The sequence below is a fragment of the Penicillium psychrosexuale genome (genome assembly GCF_028828465.1).
Source record: "Penicillium psychrosexuale strain IBT 29551 chromosome Unknown utg000003l, whole genome shotgun sequence".
Lineage (NCBI taxonomy): Eukaryota > Fungi > Ascomycota > Eurotiomycetes > Eurotiales > Aspergillaceae > Penicillium > Penicillium psychrosexuale.
The window spans coordinates 2,264,493-2,292,415 of NW_026643188.1; the positions used below are offsets into that span (position 1 = coordinate 2,264,493).

The window sequence follows — 27,923 nt, forward strand, 5'->3', positions numbered from 1 at the left end:
GCCATGGAGCCAGCAGCCTGATACTAGAACCCATAGCTCCAATCGCACTTAAGTGCTGTTAACGCCGACATTGCCTGTAATAATGCCGGGCGTTGTGTCTAGAAGACCGAAGCAGTGGAGTCATGGGAGCGGATTAATTTATCGCCGAAATGTCTCCGCGGACCAAGACCCACTCTAGTACCCACTCCACCGGGGCAAGACCCGCTCCGCGGACGAGCCACCGATGATCTTCCGTGCCCTCGACGCTTTAAATAGCAGTTGGTGTGCTGGGTTCATTAAAAGCACTTCGCTACAATATATTATACACATTGCTGTTTGGTGCATATACCGTCGAAGTAACGCCAGCCACGTATTTCCCCAGTCCGTTGTATTCCTCAATAATGCACTCCCGAGACGCAAAATTTTCGGAAAAAGACATTCCAGATTTGAGTGGTTATGTCGTGATTGTTACTGGAGGTGAGTTCTTTCTATATTGTGTTATCTGGGAGGCTACACGGTGAATACTCATTTACCTTCATTCAGGGAATTCTGGGATCGGGTATGAAACTGCGCAGCAGCTTGCTATCAAGAATGCGCGCGTTTACATTGCGGGCCGCTCCCAAGAGCGAGTTCAAGAGGCTATCCGGCAGATGTCGCAGTCAAATGGAGCGAAGCAGCTAGATCTCCGTTTTCTTCAGCTGGACCTGCAAGACCTGAAATCTGTCAGGGCAACCGCACTACGTTTCATGACAGAAGAGTCGCGCCTAGACATACTGGTCAACAACGCTGGCGTAGGTGGTCTCCTTTCAAGAAAGCTACAGAATGTCAGCTCTGATACTAACTATCAATGCCCCATCAGGTCATGACAGTTCCATACAAACTTACCGTTGATGGATTCGAGACACAGTGGCAGGTTAACTATCTGGCGCCTCATGTCCTTACATCAACCCTGATGCCGCTTCTCTTGAAAACTGCGTCTTCTTCCGGCTCTTCCGACCGTGTGCGCGTTGTCAATGTCTCGAGTGATGCAGCATTTTTCGGCCCGAAGACGTTGTTGCTGGACGACGTAAATATGACCGAGACAAAGGGAATGACGGAACTGTGGTATGTGCACACCTGGATGAATGAAGCCGTGCTCTGTCACTAAATCCTACAAGGCAACGGTATGGGCACTCTAAGCAAGCGAGTATCCGGGATGCGAAAGAGTTGAACGATCGTTACGGTTCTCAGGGTAGGTTACCATCGACTTGAGGGACACTCCCATGCTGAACAATATACAGGGGTTACCGCATACTCGCTTCATCCGGGTATTGTCCGATCGAATCTTCAAAGGCATGATCCGACCGTCATTGGCAGCGTCGTGCGAACTCTTATGAAATTTGCAGCTGGTAGCACCCCGCTAGAAGGGGCGTTGAATTCTCTTTTCTGCGCCACCAGTCCGAAGGCGCCGATTATGGGACAAGGTCAGTATTTCGTTCCGGTGGGTAAATTGGACTCTCGAGCAGCAAATTGGATCAATGATTCGAAGACCAACAAAAAGCTTTGGCAACAAAGTGAGGACCTGATCAAGCGCTTGATGTGACAGTGGGCCACTAGTGCTTAGGTACTCATCTGATTTTCATTTGTCACGAAAGGCATACTAGGATATAGTATTTTTAGTCATTAATTCAAGTTGCATTACTGGTACGAACATGCTAGGTTACGACCCGTAGTTTCTGCCAGCACCATCAGCTCAATTCCGCCTATGAATCAGGAAAGGTGATAAAGTTGGGCGCACACCGCAACTTCACTTACATTGAATCTTACGGCATGGCTGTCCAAATGTCTCCTTGTTCGTCAATGACTAGTGATTCACTCCTCATAGGTTGTTCCAGGATTCACGAAAGTTGAGAATCTGACGCGGTACGAGAGCGTTGAAGAAACGTCTCCCAGAGGCCCTAATACATGCGGAGGGTGGTAAGTGCAACTGAGACTTGTAGAGCAAAATGGGAGTCATAGCAAAGGAGAATATCAAGACGTACCCAATCGACATTATTAGGAGTAGCGAGCATTGCTTCTATCCCTTCCAGATATGAATTTTGCGGCGAGAGTTCTACTAGAAGGAGGGCTGTGAGACGTCATGTTTTGTGACAAAGAAATCCGACTACGGATTGCCGATATAGAAGACTCAACGGGATGGAATGGGAAGAACATACCTTCCTGCAAGAACGAAGGATCGTACGAGGAGATAGGATTTTGAAGGTCCCCAAGCGATTGAAAGTCCCCAAGGGAACTTTCCTGAGATTCTTGGGATGTGCAAACTCTCTGTAGCATAGCTGAAATAAGATCCAGGCCGAATTGGGCTTCAGTGGAACTCGCTTTGAATTCTGCCCAAAATTGACGGGAGTTTTTGAGGGCTTCAATCAGCTCCTCCGAGCGATAATTCCCAAGATTACGGTCGTATGAACTGGAAGGCGCATAGCCTTCGGAACCGCGGGAGCCAAGTTCAAGACAGACGATCATGGATGCAAGTAAGAAGTCATGCTGCTCAAGAGAAGAGAGAAACCATTTGTCTCGATAAAGAAGACCACCAGGGTGGACTTCTTTGAAAATGTTCATCTGGTGTGAAAGGATGGACATTGCCGCGTCGATGCAAGAGGATCGCGAATAACTGAATTTGGGGTCTTGGTAAGCCTTTGTCATATGGTGACGATGCAAAAAGCACCGGGCTTTCTGAAAAAGCAGTTCAATATTGTAACGCCGAATTAGTAAATGAGAAGGCGTTGTGACGGATGCTTCGGACGAAGTCATGCGAAAACGGGGTGGGATGGAGCTCTGCACGGCGAGCAAGCGTTGATCAAGAGCCATGATCTCGTCATATCCCTCGACCCGACCGAGGCAAACCTCGTTGAAAATAGTTCGGAATACGGACAGAAGTTGAGCTTTTGCAATCGTGTACGATACAGGCGTTAGCTCGGTATGGGGCCGCGAGGGTGGCAGTCGCATCGTGTCTGCATCAAAATCTTCGTCGATGAGGTTGTGTGGAAGCTGAGTATCACACTGTGATTCTTGTATCATGGAAGGCAATCCAAGTTGACATGAAGTCAAGGCATCAAGTTGTAAAATTATCGCCCAGACACGACGTCGCATCTCACCATTGAAGGTAGAAATCTGTGAGTAGTGCTCTGGGTCTCGATGATATCCCATCCGCATCGCCAGCTTGGTAGCAATGCCACAAAGAACCCATACGCCCAAGTGAGCATCTCGACGTCGAACATACTCGTTTTGGATGTTGAGCAGCAGCGCTTCCATAGTGTGGGCTGTAGGAATAGTAGAATATTTGGATATGATGAGACATTCCGTGGAACACCGTTGAAAAACATCCATAGCATTGAGCGGACTGCCTAACCCGTTCGGAAGGTCATCTTGTGATCGTACGTAGAAGAATACCCCCATGGACATGATACCGAAAAGAAGGCTCAGCCACGGGGCGGAGAAGTTGTGGGGTTCAAGCCAGAAACGGGCATACTGCAGATAGAGTTACTTTCACGGGCTGACGATACTCATACCGAAATGAAGGTACCTCTTGTCCAAAAGTGGGCTTATGAATGATCACTGCATTCGCAATTCGTTAGTAACTTCAAGTTTAGTGGGGAAGAAATTCGTACCAGCAGACGGCTCATTCGAATTGATGTAACGAGATACCAGCCTGTCAGCCACATCCCTCGGGGGGATTTCATATAGTACTGCCGCTAGATCGGAGCTAGGGTGTGTCCCCTCGAGGAGCATTGGTCCCCCCTCATGTTGGATTTGACCTGGAAAATCCAAAGGCTCTACCGAGTGGTCTCGATCGATATGCTCTCTAATGCTTGCAACCTAGATATTGTTACTACGATGAGCTCCTATTGTAAAGCCTCCCAGGACTTTGACTTAGTTCTTTACTTCGTTGCAAATCGCTGCCCAGTGAATGCCGGAGACATACACCACCTGACCGCTGTTTGATATCATGTGGCCGGGCTTGACCTCGATATCATTCGACTGTGCTTGGTCAGATGTAACTTGCTCACGGCTTTCAACGGCGAACCCCAATTCCTGAATATTCGATGGATCAACAGCATCTTGAATCGGCGACCCTGGAGCAACGCTTGTACCGACAAGATGCTCTAATTGGCGAATACGCGCGGAGAGATGTTGGTTTCCATGTCTTGTGTGAGCAGAGTTCCGGCTTCGTAATACAGTGGCGTAAACGCAGTCAACACCTCTCGTGGCACAATTACCGCACGGCTCCTTCCGATCACATTTCAGTCTAACCAGAAATTGGTGAGTTGACTTCATTGACGATAGGCCCCGCACTTACTTCCGTTGCCGGCAAGAAGCGCAAGAGAGGAATCCACGAGCACCTTGCATAGTTTATAGATCGAGATATTTAACCGGACTGAATCGCGGGGCCACTGGAGCCGTTGAGATTCCAAAGGAATGGAGACTCGCGTGGGATAGGTCGCGTGAGTGTCGTGTCTCGACTAGGTCTCTCCAAAAACCCACTCGCCCGCGCAAACGGCCCGTTGGGTCGGTCTTAGTCAGCAGACCCGTTTGCTGGTTGATAAGCGATGCTTCGGAGTTCATGTTTCTGAACCAAGGCAATCAAGTAGCTAAATGTAGGGATAGCCTCAGGGAGTTCATTGTGTGTTACTGTATTAGATACAAGTAGACTGGTAGACAAGTATATATGTATGCACGTGATCCCTGCCCCTGTGATTATCACGGTGAGCGGGATATTCAACACGTGTTGTAGTTCAGAGGTATATACGGAGTAATGATTGTTATTCTGGAGGGGAACATGCTATATATATAACAATGAGCCAAGTTGATCAATCATCTTGGTCGTCCGTATAGACACCTCGGGAATTGTTTCCGATGATGCGGCTTTTACCACTACAAGACAATAATATTCAGCATTGAAAACCATAATAGCCCTACATTGAGTACTGAGTCTGGTCTAAGTAGCCGTTTCGTATTATATAGAGTGAGAAATACTTTGATCCGGCTACTATACGGTCTATACCTACCATCATCTCGCCAGTCTTTTTTCATTTTATCCCCACGGTGGCACCGAAAAAGCTATATTGATAGCCTACTTCTTTGAAACTACTTATCGCTGCGGTGGGCCCGGATCAATTGAGGACTCAAGACCCCAGGCCGATCCTTCGGAGTTCCGCGGGACAACCCAGTGCAGTCGTCAGGCGGTAGGTACGTACTCCGCGGATGAACTCAACTGTACGGAGTACTACCGACTACATCAGGACGGATGGATCGGTCTACTTATCATTATTGTCCATGGCATTTGTTTATATATCTAGACTGATGTCCGTGGGGTCACCATACGTACACATTTCAGCTTTGCCAAGCGAATATTCACTCGCTGAACTAAGCAACGCGCCAACTCCATACTTATCCTCGCAACAGAAATCTTGAGCTCGAGACGCTCTGAATTAGAAAAAAGAAAGCAACATCATGAACCGGATGGGGTTCTCCACTCCGTCCTACGCCCTTTCGTCATGAGGTATCTCCTTAATAAGATGTAGTGCTCCAAAAAATGAGGGCAGCAGCGATACTATCAACGAACTAACTATCATAGTATAAACGACCTTATGGGGGCTAATCCCTTCTGGGTATAGTCTGCGGTGGGCTGAGCATCAGTCATTCTACACGTGACTGAACTGAGCATGATCACTGATCTGAGTCCGTGCTGACATCTACTCAGTGAGCCTGAGCCTGAGTACTCATAAAAGCGGCGGCAGATCAAATAGGAAAGCCCTACCTGTGCGTATAGTAACATACACACATACCGCGGCTGTTCTAGTAGAACCTATGACCTCAGAAGTAACCCAGCTCTATCCCTCCAGATCCATAATGCCTTCCCTGTTGTACATCCTCAACCGAAGGCCCACACATATGCAAGGCGCATAAGCAAATCCACTCACATACACCTCACGCTATGTTGTATGTACATATTCGGTAACCGGCTATCTGTATTACCGGGTCCAAGCGATTCTACTCGCACAGCAGAGGTGCAGCATACAGTAGTCACACTGCAGACCGCATCCTCGGACGAATGTCGCACTTACCTCGCCCCAAGCCCTGACTTGCGTCGTCTTGGCTAATGCTTAGCCATGGGGTAGCGCCGATAGGGGGTTTCCCGGTTCCATGTTGCACGGTATGTACAATGTATATTATGCAAGTATGTCCGTGGTTGCGTTGGATAGATATATAGCTAGGCGGGGAGTGTACATACAAAGCGTGGAGCTGTTTGGTTCTATTTAGGGTAGAGTAGTGTGACGTAGTATATATGTATATTGTAGAGAAATAATCTATTGCTTATTAGTGTTAAATAGTTGTGCGATATACATAGATGTTGTTCGACTGTTTTAGAATGGCGGGGAGAGTCTCGGAGTAAGGGATCGCGTTACAACTGGATCATTGGGTACTCAGGGCAAGAGGGCAACCTCTAGGGCCTAAAATACTCCGTATACTCCGTATAACCTGACCAATCCACGAGTCAATTTGCCGATGAGGCAGCTGAGTGTCACTGGGCGTAGCTCAGGTTTTCTCACCGCTACATCCCCGCTGCCTGGCCGGGATCCTCTTTCCATTGATCGTTACTACTAGTAATTTTGAAGATGAATTCACAAAGTAGTTTATTTGGTATTAAACTATTTACCTAGTTGATAGGTAATTGGTGATTAGTGATATCATCGGCTTGGGGAGGTATATCAGCTACCGTCCTGTGTTGCCCTATATAATAAAATATCGGGTGCATACATCCACAGGCGAATCCCAGGGTTTGTGATCCGCACTGTGCATGCATCTGGGTATCGTTGTCCGGGGGCGAGTGCATAAAGAAGTATCACTCGAGTCATTATACATGTAAGAAGAGAACAAATGAGACAAAGAAATTCTATACATCAGCGAAAAGCAAGCAACGAGCAAAAAAAGTGCATGTACGGAAGCAAAAGCCAAAGAATGTACAAGCACGTGCAAGTCTCCAAATCGCAAACCCCTCTAGATTGGATGGCTATCAAGGAAGGAATCTAGACTGGCTAATGGAACAAGACAAATCAGGCATTTATCATCATCTCTCATCATAGTCATGAAGACGGTGTGGAGGTGGTGGTATATTGCCGCGAGAGAGCAAGCCCCGGGACAGAAGAACCATAAGGGGAATATAATATAAGCAAGGATCATCATCGACCACTGTTTCTTACTAGACCCAGGATTGTTGGAAGAAGTTGTCGTCCATGGGCGGGGTGGAACTAGCATCAAAAAGACCGCTAGACCAGATAGGAACGGAGTCCGGCGGCGGCGGCGAGGGAGCGCTGGTAATCGGGGCCGACGTCATGGGCTTGTACGCTGGTATCTGCGACATGGTGTAGATATCCTGCGCAGAGACAGGTTTCGACTCCACGCTCATGCTGACTTGCAGCTGGTGCTCCAGCGCAGCAGTGGACTCATTAGTCGACTTAAGAAAGTCATCGATGTTGATCGAGTCCAGCTCATTGGATGCCAGGAGATGCGTCTGAGGTAGACCAATCAACGAAGATGCAGAGCTGATGCGGAGATGGTCCATGTCAGACGTTTCGCTCACGCTGTGCAGATCGTGCATGTCATTGCTAGCATGACCCAAGCCTGGAAGCGTCCCAAACTCGTCAGCCTCCGAATTGTCTCCGGATGATGATGGCGGTGGAAGACCCGAGGAGTACGCGGTGTAATCGAAGCTGGCATATGAAGGAGCTTGCGTACTGGTGGCGCCAGGCACGTCGGAGTATAGAGGGAAACTTGACCAGTCGACCGAGGGAGCACCGATGCCAGCAGATCCTAGGGGCATATCGGAATCTGGCGAAGTGAAGGAACATTCCGGGTAAGATTCTTGGAATGCCATGCAGGTGATCGGAGAATTGCTGCTCGTGGTCGGGAAGGAGGCGAAAGAGGAGACGTCAAGTGGAGGAACACTGGTAACAATCTGCTCCAGGGGAAATTTGTCCATGGTTGCAGGGGCAGATATCGGGTTCGACAGCGCATCATGGGATCGGTCTAATGATGGAGCGGGAGGTGCTGGTGTAACGAAGTTGTCGAGGTACGGGTGATCGAGAGGAGCAGGTTTCAAATCGTCTTCGGCGCCCGAAAGATGCGCGCTGTTGGGAGAACCATTTCGCGACGTATGTTGTGAGGTAGGAAATTCGGACAGGGTGAAAGGATCCTTAATAAAGGTCGACTGGCCTAGCGGCAAATGATCCACCGAGCGACGGGGTAAGTCGGTTGGGTGGTGGACGGAATGCGATCGCGGGATCGTATAAGGCAATCCACATTTGTGAGCCATGTCATTATGCTTGTGGGCAGGTTTATGATGACCGTCGCGGAAAATCGTGAGTGTCGATTCAGATTTGGTAGACGTAAGAGGGGGTTTCCGTGGGGTTTCAATCGTAAGCGGGGGTGGAGGGAAGGCAAGACTGGTTTCAGGCACAGTATCTAGGTGTTCTTTTTTGAGTGCACAAATGCAGCGCTGGCCATGACAGCAGCCACAGCGACCATGGGAAATGCCGGTATGGCAGTCTTCCTTCTTCTTCTTTTCGCCGCAATCACACTGGGTGTGGGTTGTCCGAGACTTGCGTAGGCCGCGGCAGTGAGTACATTGAGAGACTGGGCGGCCTTTTTTGTTGATGTGGGTCAATTGGCGGTCTAAAGGGGGGGGGTTAGCATATATACACACAAGGTTGAGATAGCGTCAGATTGGCATACCACTGTGGTGACAGCTGCTGACTCGGTGACCCCGGACGCAAGCCTCACAAGCATACTTTTCACCATCGATGAGCATCGCTGCGGTGTTACTGGGAGGTACACATGCGATGATTCGCGAGGGATATCGGAGAAAATAAAAGGTTTGAAATAAAAGAGATCGGTTGAAGAGACCGAGGTATCAAGCCGTCAAGGCGATTGGCAGCGGCTCCTTCGAGAGGGCCGGGCCGAGTAGAACAAAATGAACAAAAGGGTATAATCGTATAGTCGAAGGTCCCAATGCGCGGTGTTCACAGAACGCCGGACTAGCAGTGTAGAATGCCGTTAAGAGCCACCGCACTGTCTTCGATTGGAACAGAAAACAAAAAGAAATCGAAAATCCAAAGGGTATCTCAGGCGCGAGGTAGAGAGAGGGGGGGTGGTCAGGGATCGGAGAGTAAGAGAGAGGGAGAGAGAGGGGGGGACCAAGCCTACGCACCGTTTGGCGCCGGCCGTTAGACAGGACACCAAGTACCGGTAGTGGCGGCCAAGATGAAAAGCGTTCGATAAAAGAAGACGTTGGACACGCAATGAGGAAGAGAAAAGAGGAAGGGAAGGGAGGCGGGCAGCAGCCGTTAATAACGGGATGGTATGGAACGAGGATTTTCGCTGCGCTACTGGTCTTTGTGGGGGGCCATACTGACATGTATAGGGACGACTGGTATTGTACTTTTACTTGGTTTTTACTGCTTTTATTGCTTTTCCTGCGTTTATTTACTGGTTTTGAGTACATGCTGATATAAATGGGCTAATAGGTGGTAAATTAACTGTACTATTACTCAATATCATACAACATCTGCTTCTTCGGTTCTTCGACCTGAATCCTTCTGGACTCCACTTGTAGGAACCATCGCTGCTAAGAGGTTCCAACGCACATCGTGAGAATGAATTTAGTTTTTCTTCTATTATTCTACTAGTTTTGTTTCCTGTCCCTCGTTCTCTCTTCTCGCTTTTTAAACTTTGCCTTTTTTTCACGCCCAAACTGGCAGCCCCAACAGGGTGTATATAGTATGTGCAACCGAACTCGTAGCCACTATATGGAACTTCCCTTATAACATATGTTGTACACAAAAATTGGCGTCTAGTCTTGACGAACTCACCCCACTTAGCAAAATACGGACCTAAATCTGGGGCCGCATACGGAGTATCCCAACTCATACTTACATAGGAACATTGTGTTTGTGCTACGGCAACCCTAGTTGCTGGGGCTGAATCTATTATAGGAGATAATGTTTCAGGGGTGCGCTTGAGCCAGGTACATGAGGAACTTTCCATAATCCCTGCAAGTTTCCCTAGTTTATCTTTTCCTACATGTCCTTGGCACACACAAGTAGAAATGGAAAATGATAGGAAAGAGAAAAGCATCCAGTGGAAGGAGTCCACGTAGGTGTGCATCAAAAGTTAATATCAGATTACGTGCGACAAATACCGAGTACATACAAGTACCATACCAAAATGCATGTCATAGCGCAAAAGTGGGTCGATGGCGTCAGTGTCCCTGCTTCGGGCGGCCTGCAGAGAGTTTGGGCCCTGATCTGCATCTTTTTACCCGCCAATCGCTATCTTGCGGTGGATACTGGGTTTCTTTACGTGGTATTCCGTATGTACGGTCTTGTTCGTCTTTATCCATCTGTACAGTACAACATATTAAGGTTGAATCATCTGATCTAACATATGATGTATGGAGTCGAATTTGGTTGAATTGCATTACGTTGATCTCCAATCACCCCTTTACATGATTCCAAGTAAAAAAAATGGTGCTCTGGCCTTTTCTATCTTGAATATCAGCTAGCACATAGCTGGTTATTGCCCCCGAAAAAGCCAGATCCGGGGAATAATAATAGCGAATAGCGAGAAAGTATGAGATACTCATACTCTTTGGTTGATTTTACATATCTCAAATGAAGAAATAGCAACTCCACCTCATTTTGTGGTAAGCATACCACTATTGGCACCAGGCTGGAATCGCTTGACTTAGTAAATCGACCAAATTGGTTGTCGGGTAGATGTTGGGTAGTTCTTGAATCTTTCTGTGGCCAATTCCATACTAATTTCTGTCTTTGTTCACAACGAAGACTCTTGAATATATAGGGATGTAGATATAACACCATAGGAACATAAGACTCCCACTACTCCCACTAAGGGTGGACGAGTAGAGTAATCAAGGACTTGTAGCACTAGGTTTTCAGAACGATGAGTTTATAGTACTATGGGGAAAATCACCTGACTGATCTCGCGCATCAGAACAATATCAGTGTGAATAAGTCTGATGACATTCGACGTCTTGAGAGCATGATTGATACTCACTGCCCCCTGGAATAAAGTGGCATGGCATGGGTGCTAACATCGTTTTGTACGTGGTAGTTCATCCGAAGCCGAAGGGGAAATAGTATTAATCCGTTCGACACGCAGAAACGAAAGGCCGTCCTCCGTGCGATCATCAAAAAAGACTCGGGGAAGCAAACAACTGTATATAGCTTCAAAATAATATCTAATTCCATTGAAACTTCTGTACAAATGTTGTTGCTTAATGCGGCGCTCTCCGCGCTAGCCCCCTTGAAAATCACCCCCCACGAAATTTTAGTTAAAACTTCACTTCTTGCATCTCGCGTCCTACACTATCTTCTCTCCATCCCCCGGAGGCCCGCTTTGCCCACAACCCATCATTTTACTTGAGGTTTTCAGTTTTATCCCACACAATGAACTCTCGCGAGCAGTCTGATATGCCTCCGGCGCCATCTTACCCGTCTCCTAACGGTGCGCAGATGGCGCAGGGTGTGCCCTCGTATTATGGCAACCGCCAAATGACCACCGACGAACTGCTGTCCGCAGAACTTTCGCGTGATGCGTCCGGTCCAGGTCTCGGCGAAACAAACAACGGTGTTCATCATGGCCAGTCCATGGTGTTGGGTTCCTCGAATGCTGCCGACATGGGTCGAACCTCGTCGGAGGATCAACACCAGCATCAGCACATGCTCCAGTTCCCCCCAAGTCAACAGGTTGGCGTCGACCCCAACCACGACTTGAGCTATGGCGAACAGAGTGCGCGCAAACGATCGAAGATCTCAAGGGCTTGCGACGAGTGCCGGCGAAAGAAAGTACGATAATAACTCCCCCAAACGCGATTGTGAACCTCAAAAGCTAAGACGCGTTTTCTTTTACAGGTTCGATGCGATGCAAGCTCGGAAACCGGCCTTGAAACATGCTCCAACTGCAGACGCCTCGGCGTTGTGTGCCAGTTCAGTCGCGTCCCGATGAAACGCGGCCCTAGTAAAGGGTAGGAACAACAAGTGCACCACTACAAGAATCGCCAGCGCTGACAGAGACACAGGTATATCAAAGAACTTGCCGAGCGACTCCATACTCTAGAGAACCAGATGCAACCAGGGATCGTGCAGCCTGACGTGCCCTACCAGTCCATGAACGAGGTATCGCTACCGAGAGGGTACCAGGATTTCGCTTCGCCAGTGGAATCGACCTCGGGCAATCGCAAGAGGACTTACTCGGTCTTCGAAGGTCTCCCCAGTTCCTCGTTTGCACAACCTTCTTTCAACGCTCGCGTATCACAAAATGCCTTCGACGCGTCCGAGACAGCGGCAGACCCGTACAACCCAGCCGTCGCCAACGGTAGCGCACCGAGACCTGGTAATCTGTTCTGGAGCCCCACGGGTCATGAGAATGACCTCCCAAGCGGCCTTGAGATGACGGATTTGCCAAAGCATGAAGGTGATGATGATATGACACCAGTGACTCTGGATGAAGGAGCTCTTGATGCGTACGTGCAATGTGTAATCCTCGTAATGATGAGAAACTAACCTCATATCGGATCGCAGTTACTATCAGAAGATTCACACCCTGCTGCCAATTCTTCCCCACACCAAGGAGCGAACATTGGAGCTTTTGCACCAATGCAATCGCGAGGCACAGGAAATTTTCTGCCATGCATTGTACAGCGTTACCCGAACTGACATGTCTCGTGTGGCTGGCAATTTCGAGAAGATTAATGGCTTTGATAATGCTCAGGATCTCCTCATGTTCCACACTCGCCAGCCATTAATCATCCATACAACCCCCGTCAACCTTATCTGGCTTCAGTCTCTTTTGCTGATGATCATCGACTGTGACACGCGTGGACCGGATAATTTTGTTCTCAAAGATGGTATACCCAAGGGCAGCCTAGTCCAAGCCGCTAACAAGCTCGGATACGATTTGGCCAAGAGCCAAGGCCAGCTGAAGAACAAGCGATCTGTGGATCCCGACGTCGACTCGGATGCCAATCTCACCCGGCGAAACTGGGTGTCTTTGGTCATCTTGGCCCGGTGGTATGCCATGAGTGTGGCAGATACCACCGTTCTGGGCGGTCATGAGATTGGCGGCCGTGAAGATGCAAGGGTTGTTGGTCAAATCACAACCGGAATTGCGTGTATGTTGATCTTCCTTGGTTTACAATTTTACTGTTTCACTGACTCTTTTCGCTCCAGCTTACTCGACGTTCCTCTCGGAGATGGTCACTTTGGTCAATGTCGACCACAACGTCTGCCAGACTAACTCCGGCCTGGGTCGTATCATCGGCGCGAACCTAGTCTCGTCTCTGGAGCGTCTAGCGGAGATGGAGGACATATTCCAGATCCACGAGCTACCCGAGAACTCTACCACTCGCCCACTTTACGAAAGTCTCCAAGCACAACTTTACTGGACCGTCCGGTTGCTCATCAAGCGTCACGTCTTTGTATACAGCCCGTACGAGATCATCTTCTGCGCGCAGGAGGTAATCAACGAGATGCACAAGTCAACCATGCAATCCCGCCTCCCATCACCCTTTGATCTTCACAGTCTCGCCCTCGCCTCAATGACTCTTCTCGAGGCGACCGTTCTCCCAGAACACGCAACCGAATGCTGGGCTACCCTCGAAAAAGTTGAAGAGATCCTCGACTACCGCTCCAAGCGTGCAGCAAAGGGTTCCGAGTTCGACAATATCTTCAGCACCCCGGAATGGGATGCCAAGATCCGCATCTTCCTTGAGTGGCGCCGTATCAAGTCCCAGGAGAGCCAGCTCCAGGAAGCTGAGCTCGGCGGTCTCCCCAAGTCCCAGCAGCCTGTGATGGGCCCCAATGAGCAGCGTTCTCTTCAGCACCTTGCTGATCTTGCTGTCGGCGCCGAGGGCTCTGTTGGTCAGAATGCGCCGTCCACGCCCCCGCCAGGTATTTCCAATGAGCATGGCGAAACGGAGCAGAATATTGCTCCTCAGTTGGCCCAGTCGCAGAGCGGGTCGGGTCGTGTTGTTGTTGACTTCACTATGCTCACTAAGGAGGGCTACCTGAACGTCTTCTCTGGGTTGATCTACCGTCGTACACGTTGAGTTGTTTCGCGATCAAGCCCCGTCTTTTCCGCTTAATCCTTGTGTGTCTACTTTTTTTGTCTGAATAAAGGAGGCCCCTCAGAAATTGTTTCTCATTATGTAATATTTGCGTTGGCTGGGCTTCCCTATGGCTCAAGCTTCGATGATATCTTTTATATCTTATGTTGTAGTCGTGTCTCGGTCAAAAAGAGGGGATCTAGCTCTTGAATGGAATATCGTTTATATATGATCTATATATGTATCCAATTCCAGGCGCGAGGTGGCTTACTCAAAGAGTTTCGAAATTTCGAAATTACCGGTTCGATGCAAACTCAACAAACAAGGCGACTGTCAATTCTCTCCTGCATCTCGCTGCCGTTTCACCACAGACTACCACTTTTACTAGGGGCTGTCTAAGGCTCGGCTGACAGGAAAGCCTCTATAGTACTGCGTAGGGTTTCCCTTGTCCCACCTTTACTTACGACCACGCCACTATTCCTGTTGCTTTGACCTCCCCGTATAGACACTACCTCAATGAGTCAAATAGCTATGCTAATCTTGATCAGTTCTTTGCTAGTGTCGAAGTACCCCACATGGAGGATGAAGGCTTTGACAAGCCATTCGGATTTATCGTCACTGGCCAATATCTTGCCATTCACTATCACGGCAACAACTTCGAGATATGCAGAGACTACCATGCGCGTGGTGCTTTGTTCTACCTTTCCGACGACGGAGAAACGATAATTCATAATCGCACATACGTCGGCGCTCTCACTGACTATCCCGACTATGAAGGAGACGTATTTTACATCCGCAATGGGTCGCGGTACCTAGCCCAGGACGGGCAGTGGACGGACCACACCCATGACGCTATCAAAGTCCAAATTGACCCAGCGGGAGACTACGGCGATGCCGAACCTCCCATTCCCCCGTCAATTTCAAATCCTGTCATTGATCCGCGCAATCCCATTTCCGCGGACGGAGTCGATCTCTACCACCCCGATAAATGGTTTTCGTTATATCCCATTACCGGTGATAGTATCTGGTCCGGTGATGCTGGGGAGCTGGAAACCAAGCTATATTTTGGTGGCAACCCGTACAGTGATGGGACGTGTTTTCAGCTCTCTGAACATGATGGGAAGACAAGGATCCGCTCCTATGAGGGTAAATATCTGGTCGTTCTGATGGAACCTAGTATTGCCGCGTACCTGGATGAAGGCTGCAAGGGACATACTAGGTTCGATCGATGTTCTCGGTGCAAGCTCCATTACACTATTGGATATAGTTCCGAGCCGGACGGGGGTCTTTTTTTAATTCCGAAGGGTCTGCCAAGCATGTTTGTTCTGAATGATGGTCTTTTCTACTATAAAGTCGATGTTCTTAAAGGTAGTTATTCAGAGGTAAAGCGCGTTGAAGACATCGATGATGCGTCATTTTTCCAGTTTGTCGCTTGAACATCCCATACACAATGAAGATCGAGTTGAATTTCTCCATATAGCATGACATGACAATACAGGACTTGATATGTTATGATATGATATAAGCTAGGAAAATAAGATACTAGGAATATAAGATACGGTATTGCAGAGAACAAGCGAATAGCAGTCATCCCTCATTGCCTTTGTCCGAATGCAAATCGCCTCCATGTTCCATCCACATCCTCGCACAGAGTCATAAAACTGTCATCGTCAATCAACTCGCACATCCAGTGCTCGAGAAAGGCAATTCGCTCAGCAGTTGGTGAAGAAAGATACCGGGCAAGATGGTCTTCGGTCATGGTGCGTGCTTCATCGTTTGGCTTGCTGGCCGGATTATGGTTGGAGTTCAAGGTAGTTTGATTATTCTGGGTTTGCGATGTATCCTGAACGCTAGGTACTTGAGATATCTGTTCGGCGGATTCACAGACCGGAGCTGTGTTTTGAGAAGCAGGGGGCTCTTCATAGAGCAATAATGGCTGGCTCGCCTCGGGACAAGCATTTGTTTGGGACAAGAGTTGGGAATCCGGGTCGGGCAAATTATAATGATTATTGGGTTCGACCTCAAGACGAGGTGGATGAGGTTCTGGGTTTTTGTTTGGCTCAGTGGGTTGAGAACTTGGCGGCGGAGCTGACTGGGGATGCTTCTGTGCTGTTCGAGACAAGCTTGCAGCGCGCGGTTTTCTTGCAGTTGGCTTTGAGAAGGGCAGATCTCGCTTAGGAGGGAGCATCTGGTTTAACTGGTCGACGTCATGGATTGCAGATATGGTGGAAAGCTGAGAGCTTCGTGGCTCGGGTTCCTGGTTTGAGATGTGTGCGAGAGCAGATGCATGCAGTGGTTGAGATAGATCTACCGGTCCCATGCTTTGGGATGGGAGGTTGAGAGCTGGCACATGGCCCAATCTGGACACAGGGTGTGAAATAGTACTTGCGGGAGAAGATGCTCGAATGGGTGCTATCGAAGTCAAAGTGTGAGATAGCTGCTCGAGCGATGGTCAGAGGAATCGTTACATACTTGTCCTTCCAGACCCCAACGCTCCCGTGGGGTAGAAGTGGACTCCATTGCTGCTAGTTGAAGTTGCCGCCGTATTTGCAGTCCGGGGGGCAATTGAAGAGAGATGCCCCGACGTCCATGATGACACTGAAGGGAGTCGTTGTATTGCTGGGACTGGTATTTTGCCTTCTGTCAATGGACAGTTGATTTCGCCTAGAAGAGTCAAGGCCATGAAGTAGTCACGCTCTGTTGTGAACTTGATCTGAAACCGACGAATCTGCAGAGTTACAAGACGGTTTAGTTAGGAATCACCACCCAAAGTGATATCAGAATATACACACATGTGTTTCACCGTGAGGATACTTGATTGCAAGACAAGGCGACTTTACTACGACAGCAAAGTGTGACCTTGGGGGTGGAATGAGCCGGGCCTGCATTCCTGCCATGCGAGTGAAGAATACGAGATCAAGCTGCTCCTAAATTCGATAACCCAGATGTTAAGCATTACTGACTCTTGTCAAGCTTTATGTGTAAGTGGGAGTGTACCAGGATACCATCACCTCGAACCACTTTCTGAATCATCCTCGATGGCACAGATCCGGAATCGAGAAACTTCTCAAAGATGCAAGCGAGGTCTCCATTTCCAGGGACATGATTCCAGGTCAATGGACCGACATGGTCGATGGCAGTGGTTGTATGAGAGAACTTGGCAATGGCTAAGCGAAGGACCTGAGGAGGGATGATGGGTGGCTGTAGATGCTGCATCCTATAGACTGAGAGCAATTAACAAAGAGTAAAGACCGAGGAGTCATCGATGGATATAATATAGATGAAGAATGAGCGTGGTGGCTAGTGAAATGATGTTCATGATGAGGGCGAGATTGAGAGAACTCTCCGTCAGCACTCCCACTAATTAGCATTGCCCACCCCATTACCATGTATAACTAGAGTGTAGCTAAACCACTTGCTGCAAGGTTAATGTATGCCTTGCCTTGTATCTCATTTCAAAATATTCAAGTTCTTGAAAGTCATGTTGAGACTCGAAAAGATATGACTGTTACCCCAGGAACACTCTATGTAGCTGACCAGTCAATCAATCAAAATTGTCAGCTTCGTTGGCTGGACCATTCCAAAAGAGAGCATGAGCATAGAACACAATCAGGACATGAAGACTGGTCATTGTCTCTATTGTTTCTATTGTGTCTGTGGACAAAATAACAATTATTGAAGAATGTGACAGCCTGAGGCCCCAATACATACATCGCTGAGTCATCAATAGGAACAACCAATAATCCGATAACGCGCTCTGGACAAGCGCGGACTTTTGGCTGATCAGTGCCGTTGATCGCAAGCCCAGCTCTAGCCCTCCAGGGCCGCAAGGCATTGACGATTATTTTACTTTTGAAACGTATCGCTGACTTTGATCGCCGACGCGCAAATTTACTACTCCCTTAAAACTGCCGTTGCTGCTGAGCACTTTGCTCTTTTCACCGTCGCATCCAGTGTTCTCAGGTTTGAACGCGCGAAACCTGCGACTCAAGCCGAGCCACAGTCACTGGCCGTCGCCATCACCTCTTTCGGTCAGAATCAACATTCTATCGCCTTTGTACTCGGACCCTGAAGCAGCCCCAGGAAGTCGCAAGTTTGACGCCCCTGCAATTTTTTCTGCTCGACTCGTTTGCACATAAAGACGTATCAAGGGCAGCATTCCTCGAGCCGTCTCTTTAAAGTCTTTGATCTTGGGACCAGAGGATCTTGTCTCCGATTCCCTCTCGGATTCTCGAGGTCAAGTTTGTTGATCTCATCCGTTGCAAGAACCGAACCACCCCCTGCGTTTGAAAACGTGAACGGCGCAACGCTGTCGCGTTCCTTTAGCAGCACCATGTCTGCCTCTACCCCTCGCACCTCGCTGCGACGTAAGACTGCCATCTCTCAGCAGACAGGTGTGGTACCTATACTAACACCACCCACAGAGGGCTTACGCCATGCTCCAAAAATCAACCAACCCTTCATCCCCGATACAGCCCCTGCCCGTCGATCACACACCCATCATGGGCTCACATCACCACAACCACCGACCAGCCCCCATCATGTAAACATGAATCCGGCCGCCAATCCCCAAAGCGCGCAGTTCGCAGTCGATAGCTGGGAAGGAAAAGACAATCGACAGGTGCCCATGTCGACGAGGGAAGTCCCGACCCCAGGGAACCGACCGCTCATGTTTTCCCATGTGCGTGACCCTTCGAAAATGCCCCGGCAATTGGATTATCAAGACCCTTATTTCCCGTTGAGATATCTCGAGGTTCCAAGAAGTCAGTATCCCCATGCATCCCATGAATCGGCTAGAAATACTGATGGCCTTGTCTCGTTAAGCGGATCACATATACAAACGTGCCCATTATGGCCTGCAGTCAGGTATTCCAGACGAAGTCGACTTTGCGCTGTACCACCTGGTACAAATTTCAAATCAGCGGTGGGATAAATTCAAATTTGAAGGATTTCCCTTGCTTGCGGAAACTTTGATGCAGAAAGCACTTGACATCACACAACTCTGCACGGGAGTGAAGTGGGAATTCCAGTATGATCCCCGGAAGCCGACAGACCGTGTCAATGTGCTCAATTCGTTACATGGTACCCGGGATATTCTGGATAAAATTAGCAAAATCCCAGTGAACCTCCCGGACGACAGCCTTGAGACCTACGACTTCAATCATCGGTTGAGAAACATCAAAGAGGCCACGTTAGTTTTGCGAAACATGGTGCTCCTGAAAGAGAACGCGTTTTATGTGTCGCGTTATGCAAATGGTCTATTGCGGGATTTCTTGGTCATCTTGATCAATGCTCCCAATCAACCGCGACTGAATGAAATCAAAAATGATGCACTAGATATCGCGGAGGAGGTCACCAAATTCTTGCGAACTGACCCTGAAGATCCGCTGTGGATTTCTTTGGTGAATTGCCTTGACTCTCCAGACCGCGCACACGTTGTGCGGTCTTTGTGGGCGTTGACACACTTCGGCACTGAGCTGGACGATGCGGATGCAAACAGGGCCATGGAAACCCTGACCAGACCGACTCTCCAGCAGATGTATTATCACACGCTCCTTGACCTTGACAAGGATATTCTGAGTGGTGCACTGGACTTTTGGTATCAATACACGCTCAGTCATGACAATATCGAGACATTGATGGATGTTGTCAATTTCCCAATCGTCTTTGTTCCTCGCATGATCGCGCTTTTGACCTATGAAGCACGACCCACCAAAAAAGAAACTGTCCTCCAGGAAGAAAAAGTTGCACCTCCACCCACTGACATTCCCCGTGTATCCCCCGAGCTTTTGGAAAAGCTCATGGAACTGTCCGAACCAGAGCGAAGCTCCCAATGGCTCCGTTGCTGTTTCATCGAGGATTCAGAATGCGAGATCACACAGATCGCTTTATGGCAGGCCTACCAGAGCCGATTCGCGGATCCCCGTGTCACTGGAGGGGGCGTTCTCCCCGCTGCAGAGTTTATCAAAAACGTCAGCAACACATTCACAAATGCCCAGGCCCAGGTCATCAATGGCCCCGGCACTGCCACCAAATTCATTATCAAGGGCATCCGACCTCTAGAAACTGCGCACACATTCGAGGGCTTCCCCTATTCCTATTGCAGATGGGCTGACAATTCAAAGCCCTCAAAGATGTGTCAGCGTGCGTTCACATCTCCGACAGATCTCCGGAACCATGTTTTCGGCGACCATATGTCCCTGGAACCCACAGAAACTCCCGGCCAGTATAAGCTTGATCCCGCAGATTCTCCCATCCATACGTGCCAATGGGACCACTGCACACGGTTCCGAGCATCTGGGCCCAGCGCCAACACATCCATGGTGGCCGGTCATGTTTCGTCGCATTTGCCCGAAGACCGCCCCGCCGACGCGCAGCCCACAACCGCCAAGCGTGTGGTTCTCCAAGAGCGAATCGTCCGCAAATGGTATTACATGGATACACCGATCAATGAAAAGGGCGAGCCATTTGGCGTGGCCTATAAGGCTGCGTTGGTGCTGCGCAACATCGCCCGGGGCCTGCCGAATCGGACCACGTCCAAATATGGTGGACTTCCCTGGAAGAAGGCCTGCTTCACGAGCCAGCGCCCCAAGATCGTCGAAGTCTGGGACCGAAATCGTGCGCTGCGCAAGGAGCTTACCGAGTTAATCATGGTGATTGAGAAGGAGGTAGACTATTAAATTTCCTATTACATGTTTTCCGGTGTCGCAACGGCTTCTTTTTCGTTTATCATGAATCAATATCTCTGTACGATTAATACCCTGATTATTCATGTTCTCACTGTCTTTATGGTTCCCAGGTCCTCTCCCTTGTCTAAATGTACAATATCCAAGAGCCAGGCCCACATTGGCGGTGTTTTCTTGTTTCTGCTTTGTTTTTAAAGGCTTATCGCTTTGATTTAAGCCTAAATTCGCACACAAAAAGGCCCCCGAAGAGCGGAGCTGCATTACTACCTAGGTATGGGTATGGGGGTGGGGTGTCTGACTTTTCCGGCGTCTCTTGAGATAGACATTCGAGATTCATTAGTTAGTACACTGAGGATCAGGGTTTAATCCACGCTTTTTTTCGTTTTACATCCGTTTGATTAAGCCTTTGAACCTATATGCAAACAACTTTCCCCTCATCCCCTCGCCTCAGCAGCCTCTTCCTCCAAAACCCGCATCGCATCCTCCGCCCTCGCAACGGGTACGTAGATATGATCGTGGAAATACCCGCTGACAACATTGGTACTGATACCGTGGTCCTTCAGCCGGTTAGTAATGGCAGCGATCAAGCCGACGGCTTCCAGGCTGGAGTGGATAGTAAGGGAGATCTTCTTGCAGGGGAAGATTGGCTCGTTGAAGCCATGCGAGGTGGCGAGCGCTTCTGTTGTCACGATCGTTGTTCCCTCTTCTTCTTGCACGATTAGTTGCGGTTGGAGTGTCGAGAGGGGTAGTGAGTGGAGGGGTGATTTGGTTGTGAGGAAGACGTAGGTTGCTGGGTCTAGGCTTGGTTGCATTGTTGCCAGAAGAATTGATATATCTTTTTCGCCTGGAGATGCCATTTTGGAAGTTGAAGTGGAATAAGTAGCTCTGAGGAATGATATATGAAAGAGGGATATGGAGTTGATGTCAGCTTGGGGCTTGGTTTAGCTCGAAGAAATTAACCAATGAGAGTACAATATAGAATCTACGCGAAAATTTGATAGATGTTTGTGATAGGAAAAAATGTATACTTGCCTGAATACTCCTTAGGCTTGGGTTTCTAACAATCTCTCTTAACTGTCTGGTTATATAGAGCTAGAAAGCTAAGGCTAGACTATGGAATTTAACAGGTGTCAATCTATGTAATACTAACAGTAATAATATCCGAAAAAGAACTTCACACTTAGTAGTCACCTGTAGGCATTCCACCCACAGTCGGAACATGCTGTCCATGGAATCCGAACCCAACAGCCCCATCGACATTTGCTCGACCAAGCTCTGACAAGTTACGAGCATCGAGGCAGAGTAGATAACTCTTGCCACGCATCCCGTCGAGAACCACGCTAAGAAGTACGCCGTCATCCTCGCTAGTGCCTTCGGGGTTAGCGACGAAAATGGGCTCACCAGGCGATTGGCCGTGGCATGCCCAGAGCTGCACTTGCTGGGTATCACAATCGAGCTTCATGATACCATCTGTCAGAGTTGCCTCTCCGCGGAAGGTCACAGCGTAGACATATCGGTGTTTCTGAGTGACAATTTTCGGATTCAGAGTTGGCAGCTCAGGCGATAACGATTTGCAAACAGACCACTCGACTATTGCTTTCTTGGGTTCGGTGCATGGAGTGGAAGGCACCGCAGGCAGTCGGAACCGAGTAAAAGATGAACGTAAAGAATCGTCTTTCTTCTTTTGGAAGGCCTTGGCTGTATCCAACGAAGAGATCAAGTTCTCATAATAGAGAGATTGCAAACATTCAGAGCTGTCGGCTCTCACGACATCTGCAACAATATCCATCTCCGCCGGATTCTCCTTCGAGGGTTCGAGCCATGCGTTGACCGTGTGGAAGCAAAAGAACGCAGGGCTTTCGTATGTCGCGATCAATCCCTTGCCATGCTTACGGTCAATGACATGCCACACTGCCGGTTGACTTGGGTCTGTTGGCGAGATCGCATCTATGAACGAGGAGTCAAACTCCCGCGGCTTTATGTGCGAGTTCCACAAACACAGCAAAATGTGGTCCTCCGTGATGAGGAATGAGTGAATATAAACAGGTATTGCGGGGAAGGTTGCTAGGATTGTGGTCTCCCCAGTCGAAGCCGAGACCCCGAAAACACGGTATGTACAGGTCGGTCCCAGTGTGAGATTATAATTGAACATGTCTCCCGTGATAGGGTCTGATCGGGCATGAGATGCAGCGAGGTGCCCCGAAAGCTCAGGGTGTAGACTTGTCTGCGAGGCCAGGCCGATGGGCTCCAGGGTTTCTGGATCGAGCTTTTGGAAGGCGTTATAGTCGGTCTTCGCATAGAGCGTCCGGATTCCTCGGGAATCACTCCACCGAGAAGCTGACTTTGACTCATCGGGCTTGGGGTCAAGGCCTGGAACATTGATCGAAAGGGTGACAGATATGTTCTTACTCGACGGGGTGGGTTGCGCGACATATTCAGTCTGGACTTTGCCCAAGACGCTCTTGCAAGGATCGCGTTTCTGTCCGAAACTGATCGTGCGCAGAGATCCAGTCTTCCTTGCTAATTCGATCTGGTCATCGGTTGAGAAGCGAGAGTTGTAGAAAACCCGAGGTGAAGTACAGGAGTCATCTGGAGCAAAGATCTGGAAACGATGGTTTTGACCGAATCCATCGAACCAGTGGGAGAGGCGCAGTGTTTCTCCATTCTCAGCTTTGACATGGCTTTTACCTGGACCTGTGCGGTACAGAACTCCAGCAGCGTAGGCAGGAATATGTCCTATCACAGAGAGCTCGACGGGTTTGCGCTGTTCGTATTCAGGATCGAACTAAGCAGGGATTAGCATGTATAATTTGGGTTGTCTATCACTTCACTTACACCCTTGTCATTGGGCCAGTTATTATAATAATCTTCTGTCCTATCATTCTCCATGGCTATTGGGTCTGGGCCAATAGAAGGCATATCCTCAAGTGTGACGTGTCTTGAGATTGTTGCCTGATATTTTAGGCCACCAATTCTGTTTCTTCCCTCCTCTTGTCGTTTTGTCGCATCTGATTTACTGAAGAGATTGATAAGTGGACAATCTATGCACCCTTTATATATTTCTCAAACAATTTGACTTGTTTACTGGGCCTAATCTTTGTGTTCGTCATGGGCGGGGCAATCGCGACGGGCTAAATCTCACAACCGACTTCTCCCTTTCCCTCGCCAATCGCCAACGTCGAATTACCGAGTCTCGCTCATCATCGTCGCTTTGAGCCGCGCCAAGTCTACAACCGACTTCGAATCTCGGATTGCATATTCAATTCTGGTTTCATCCGGGGGATCTTGGCGGGATACACCCACTCGAAGGCTGTTAATAGCCCGTCTTCCGCAAATGATCTATCTTGTGAGATCCACATCTGAGGTTGTCACCTTTTCGGGGCCTTCTATTAAACCGACGCCAACCCCCCATGAAGCAACGAGTACAAAGGCCAGAGACCACAACAGGCCAAAAGATGTGGAAATGTAAAGAATGTTCCTCCAATTTTCAGCGATTAGATCATATGAAACGCCATGCCCTTACTCGTATGTTGTTTCCAATATACTCGGATGGATAAAGTAATGACTTGCCACAGATCACACGGCGAAGAGCCACATCTGTTCATTTTGCGGCTCTGCATTAAGCCGAGGGTGTGTCATCTTCCATCACTTCTGAAGAGAGATATCTCACCTCGTCATGTGTGCTGACAAAAACACCTAGAGATGTGCTACGGAGGCATTGGAAATCGTGCAAGGCCCGTGTGGACAGTGGCCATGCAATCCCCGAGCCGGAACGCGGTGGAAAACACAAACGTGCCTGTGATAGTTGCGCAAGCCTCAGGAAAGCCTGTAATGGGGAAATTCCGTGTGCGGAATGCACCCAACGAGAAAGACAGTGCACTTATCAACGCCTTCTCGGCGACGAGCTTCCCTTGCCATCCATATCGCAGGCTTTACTAGGGACCCCGGACGCCGAAAGTTCAGGTGTGAATCATGATGCCCCTAAGGTTGCTGAGTCAAGTTGGGACCTTGGCCCTGCAACGCTTTACCCAACTCGTACGGGAATTAATGCTCGACTTCAGAAATTCGCTTTTGGCTGATTAGAAAGGCCAACAATCTGTTCTTGACGGCTCCCTCGCCTTTCGTGGGCTATCTAAGGTGAAAGGTAGGAGCATGACATCCTAAGAATAATATGAGCCGGGTCTGTATTGTAACTGAAGATGGATGTGTGGGGTAGGGCCACCTAAGTCGGGGCGCGGTCACTTCGTGGACCGCAGGGGATCAAAGTGAGAGGTCAGGGAGGCCCCCTTGGTATGATTTCTGATCTAAACCGCGATTTTCTTGGTTTCTGCATCTTAATTAATTTTTGCGACGGCTAAAAATCATGCAATGTCGTCATTAATCTCCGCCCGGGTCAGAAGCCTCCTGAAAAGCCCAACATATCAATCTAGCGCCCCCAGCAGGACCCTCTCAAGCATCGCCTCTTTACCTTTATTTACCACTGGACATTCCATCCTCGCATCACGGCATAAAACAGCAGCACGACCCGGTATTAAAAGAAGGCTCCAACAGAATCTTCCGCTTCAAGTTCAATTACCCGTTCGGTCATTTTCGTCCACATCACCAACCATGGTCATCGAAGATTCCAAAAGAACCCCAGGGTACCCAGTCATCTTCAATGAAGCCGACCTCATCGAGATAAACATGCAAGACGACGGGTTCCGATACTGGGGTATTGCCATTTACCGAACCACTTACAAAAGCAAGTCAGACTGGGAAGAGTTCCTCCGCCGGTTCCTGGGCCGTGTCCGCAGGACACTAGAATACTACAAAGGTCTCGATATATGGGATTCTTTCCGGCCCACGGTGATGGAGGACAAGAGTCGATTTGACGGAGCGACACCCACTCAGATACGAGACGCTTTCAAGGAGTGGGCGAGGACGGCCTATGAGACAGAGCAAGGGGTGACATATGAGCGCGCAGAATGGGCGTATAGAGCCCGATATCGGCTTTGTATCCTGGTTAATGAGGAAGCGGTACGGTCTGTGTTAGAGATTCCGGAGGAGAGATTGGATAAGTTAAATACTACTAGGTTTATGGTGATGATCAATGGGCGGTGGGTGCCGGAGATTGCTGAAGGGGAAGAAGATGATGATGAGTACGAGCTATTGTATGGCTATACGAGGGAAGATGTGGGCTGGATAAAGGTTCACTATGATCGAGCGCAAATTATAGCCTCCACTACGATACGCGATGGGTCGGATTAGGACCTTGAGTATCGACGGCCACCGGCTATTTGTTTTGATTCTTAAAAGAAAAGAGAAAAAAAGTAGTCATCCCAACCTGTAGACTACGAGGTTGTCCTTACGAGAAAACAATGTATAGTTATAGCCAATAATACTCTTCTCTTTACAGTTACTAACATGTTCTTTTCCCACTCCCACGGCTTTTGTTTGTTTTTAGGAAACACCAACGCAAATGGCATAGCCAACATCCAAATACTGACAGTCTGACCCGATCGCCGGGTTCCACTCGTACAGCTGCGCAAAGGTGACTCCGTACTCACTCTTAACCGCCGCGCACGAGTCCCTAGAAGCAACCGTGTGATATTCGTTGCAGTTGGACGCGATGCCAGTCTGTGTGGGCGCACCAGCTGTACTGCTTGTTATAGCCGCGGGACCCTTTACGCAGTAGGCGTATCCAAGCCAGAGGTTTGCACATATGCTTCTAACTGTAGTTTAATTTAGCCTTTGATTCCTGGATATCTAGAGAGGTTAATCCAGGTGGATGGGGCCTTACTGCTAGGATTCCACTCATAAAGTTGCGCAAGGGTAATGCCAAAGTCCGCCTCCATGGTCGAACAATTGTCACCTGACGCGATGGTATAAAACTCCTGGCATCCGTCAATATATCCAGTTTGGGTCGGGGCGGCCGGCGTAGTAGTGGTGGTAGCACTAGTAGTACTGGGAGTAGTAGTAGTAGTTGTAGACGCGCCAGAGTTCGCTCCAATACAGACGGCACGAGCATCGATATCGGTAAGGTTTGCGTACAGATTCATGTCGCAGTCGGCCGCCAGCCAGGGGTTCCAAGCGATTAGTTCGGCTTCGGTGATATCGAAATCGTCCTCGATATCAGCGCATTGATAGTCTGGAGAGAATTAGTATGGCTGTAAGTGATTATCTTTTTTTCACTTCTTTTTTAATCCTTCCATACCTCCACTTTTATAGCTATAAACACCCGTAAAGCAGATGCAGTTTGAGACAGTGGTAGGCTCGGTAGCGTTCAAAGGCAAGCAGAGCGAAGAGTTATCAACCTCGCTGTCGCTACCGCTGGTGTTGTCATCGCTGGTTACTATATTCACGAAAAGAAGAAAAAGGAATGACATTAGACTTCAACTCGAAAGAAGGGGCAAGATCGCAAGAAGAGTACTCACTATACGAACTATCGAGAATGGCATAATAACTATCCCCTAGCTGCATGGTACACAGGCTCAGATTCAAGTTAAGACTAGGGTTCCAGTCGAGGAAGTTGGCCGTTATAACCTCATTCAGCCAGGCAATCCACTGGCACAAATTAAGGTTATACGTGCTGTTATCATAGTTAACGTATCGCTCGCAGTCTATGTGTATGTCCGGGGCCGTGGGGAGATACGTTAGCGTATAGATAAATACCGGATCACTGGTGGTCGTGGGAATCGATGTATCGACGGCGGGGAAGCTGGCGGTGGTCACAGTAAACAAAGGTATTGTGACTGGGTAGCCAGAGTAGGTACTGATGGCTCCAACGGCAGTAATGCAGTAGGCCTCTCCGAGCTCGAGGTTGGTACAGTTAGCGTCAATCTCCGGGTTGAGGAAGTAGAAGTCCACGAGGGATATGGAGTTGGCGACAGTGACCAGACTGCAGGTATCTCCTTCTCCGACCTACATTGGTTATTATAACACTGGCATGGGTGTATCATTTGGGGCAAGGCCAAGGGGGGAAACGTACTGTATACCACTGGCCACAATCTGTGGTAGATCCATTGAGGGCATTTGTGGGTGCAGGCACAGCCGTAGTGATGTTAGTTGGGTTCTGTACTGTGGCATTACCCATCATATCGGTGGTATGGTTGAGA

General features: G+C 48.9%; 11 protein-coding genes across 11 annotated transcripts; 5 read left to right on the forward strand and 6 right to left on the reverse strand.

The window, feature by feature from the left end:
* Positions 1 to 380: 380 nt before the first annotated feature.
* N7518_004781 (uncharacterized protein) lies at positions 381 to 1,561 on the forward strand (the record flags this gene model as incomplete). The annotated part of the gene is made up of 5 exons (XM_057185708.1): positions 381 to 456; positions 523 to 770; positions 839 to 1,083; positions 1,137 to 1,210; positions 1,260 to 1,561. The coding sequence occupies 5 exons, from the start codon at positions 381 to 383 to the stop codon at positions 1,559 to 1,561; spliced, it is 945 nt and encodes a 314-aa protein (XP_057042478.1).
* A 355-nt stretch (positions 1,562 to 1,916) lies between these two features.
* On the reverse strand, positions 1,917 to 4,365 carry N7518_004782 (transcriptional regulator family TF; the record flags this gene model as incomplete). The annotated part of the gene is made up of 6 exons (XM_057185709.1): positions 1,917 to 2,086; positions 2,175 to 3,486; positions 3,542 to 3,573; positions 3,627 to 3,834; positions 3,901 to 4,264; positions 4,316 to 4,365. The coding sequence occupies 6 exons, from the start codon at positions 4,363 to 4,365 to the stop codon at positions 1,917 to 1,919; spliced, it is 2,136 nt and encodes a 711-aa protein (XP_057042479.1).
* Positions 4,366 to 7,219: 2,854 nt separating this feature from the next.
* Positions 7,220 to 8,827, reverse strand: N7518_004783 (copper fist DNA-binding domain-containing protein; the record flags this gene model as incomplete). The annotated part of the gene is made up of 2 exons (XM_057185710.1): positions 7,220 to 8,691; positions 8,752 to 8,827. The coding sequence occupies 2 exons, from the start codon at positions 8,825 to 8,827 to the stop codon at positions 7,220 to 7,222; spliced, it is 1,548 nt and encodes a 515-aa protein (XP_057042480.1).
* Positions 8,828 to 11,486: 2,659 nt separating this feature from the next.
* N7518_004784 (putative C6 finger domain protein) lies at positions 11,487 to 14,146 on the forward strand (the record flags this gene model as incomplete). The annotated part of the gene is made up of 5 exons (XM_057185711.1): positions 11,487 to 11,885; positions 11,952 to 12,064; positions 12,119 to 12,562; positions 12,621 to 13,210; positions 13,269 to 14,146. 5 exons carry the CDS (start codon positions 11,487 to 11,489, stop codon positions 14,144 to 14,146), a joined length of 2,424 nt encoding a protein of 807 aa, XP_057042481.1.
* Positions 14,147 to 14,718: 572 nt separating this feature from the next.
* Positions 14,719 to 15,579, forward strand: N7518_004785 (uncharacterized protein; the record flags this gene model as incomplete). Its single annotated transcript, XM_057185712.1, has 1 exon — positions 14,719 to 15,579. The coding sequence occupies one exon, from the start codon at positions 14,719 to 14,721 to the stop codon at positions 15,577 to 15,579; it is 861 nt and encodes a 286-aa protein (XP_057042482.1).
* A 158-nt stretch (positions 15,580 to 15,737) lies between these two features.
* N7518_004786 (uncharacterized protein) lies at positions 15,738 to 17,359 on the reverse strand (the record flags this gene model as incomplete). The annotated part of the gene is made up of 4 exons (XM_057185713.1): positions 15,738 to 16,555; positions 16,616 to 16,871; positions 16,936 to 17,070; positions 17,141 to 17,359. 4 exons carry the CDS (start codon positions 17,357 to 17,359, stop codon positions 15,738 to 15,740), a joined length of 1,428 nt encoding a protein of 475 aa, XP_057042483.1.
* Positions 17,360 to 18,476: 1,117 nt separating this feature from the next.
* Positions 18,477 to 20,823, forward strand: N7518_004787 (putative chromatin remodeling complex subunit (Rsc9); the record flags this gene model as incomplete). Its single annotated transcript, XM_057185714.1, has 3 exons — positions 18,477 to 18,510; positions 18,568 to 18,906; positions 18,968 to 20,823. 3 exons carry the CDS (start codon positions 18,477 to 18,479, stop codon positions 20,821 to 20,823), a joined length of 2,229 nt encoding a protein of 742 aa, XP_057042484.1.
* Positions 20,824 to 21,263: 440 nt separating this feature from the next.
* Positions 21,264 to 21,686, reverse strand: N7518_004788 (ACT domain-containing protein; the record flags this gene model as incomplete). Its single annotated transcript, XM_057185715.1, has 1 exon — positions 21,264 to 21,686. The coding sequence occupies one exon, from the start codon at positions 21,684 to 21,686 to the stop codon at positions 21,264 to 21,266; it is 423 nt and encodes a 140-aa protein (XP_057042485.1).
* Positions 21,687 to 22,009: 323 nt separating this feature from the next.
* N7518_004789 (carotenoid oxygenase family protein) lies at positions 22,010 to 23,748 on the reverse strand (the record flags this gene model as incomplete). The annotated part of the gene is made up of 2 exons (XM_057185716.1): positions 22,010 to 23,614; positions 23,665 to 23,748. The coding sequence occupies 2 exons, from the start codon at positions 23,746 to 23,748 to the stop codon at positions 22,010 to 22,012; spliced, it is 1,689 nt and encodes a 562-aa protein (XP_057042486.1).
* A 1,689-nt stretch (positions 23,749 to 25,437) lies between these two features.
* N7518_004790 (uncharacterized protein) lies at positions 25,438 to 26,076 on the forward strand (the record flags this gene model as incomplete). Its single annotated transcript, XM_057185717.1, has 1 exon — positions 25,438 to 26,076. The coding sequence occupies one exon, from the start codon at positions 25,438 to 25,440 to the stop codon at positions 26,074 to 26,076; it is 639 nt and encodes a 212-aa protein (XP_057042487.1).
* A 192-nt stretch (positions 26,077 to 26,268) lies between these two features.
* On the reverse strand, positions 26,269 to 27,904 carry N7518_004791 (LysM peptidoglycan-binding domain-containing protein; the record flags this gene model as incomplete). The annotated part of the gene is made up of 5 exons (XM_057185718.1): positions 26,269 to 26,540; positions 26,609 to 26,956; positions 27,023 to 27,160; positions 27,243 to 27,729; positions 27,797 to 27,904. 5 exons carry the CDS (start codon positions 27,902 to 27,904, stop codon positions 26,269 to 26,271), a joined length of 1,353 nt encoding a protein of 450 aa, XP_057042488.1.
* Positions 27,905 to 27,923: the final 19 nt, after the last annotated feature.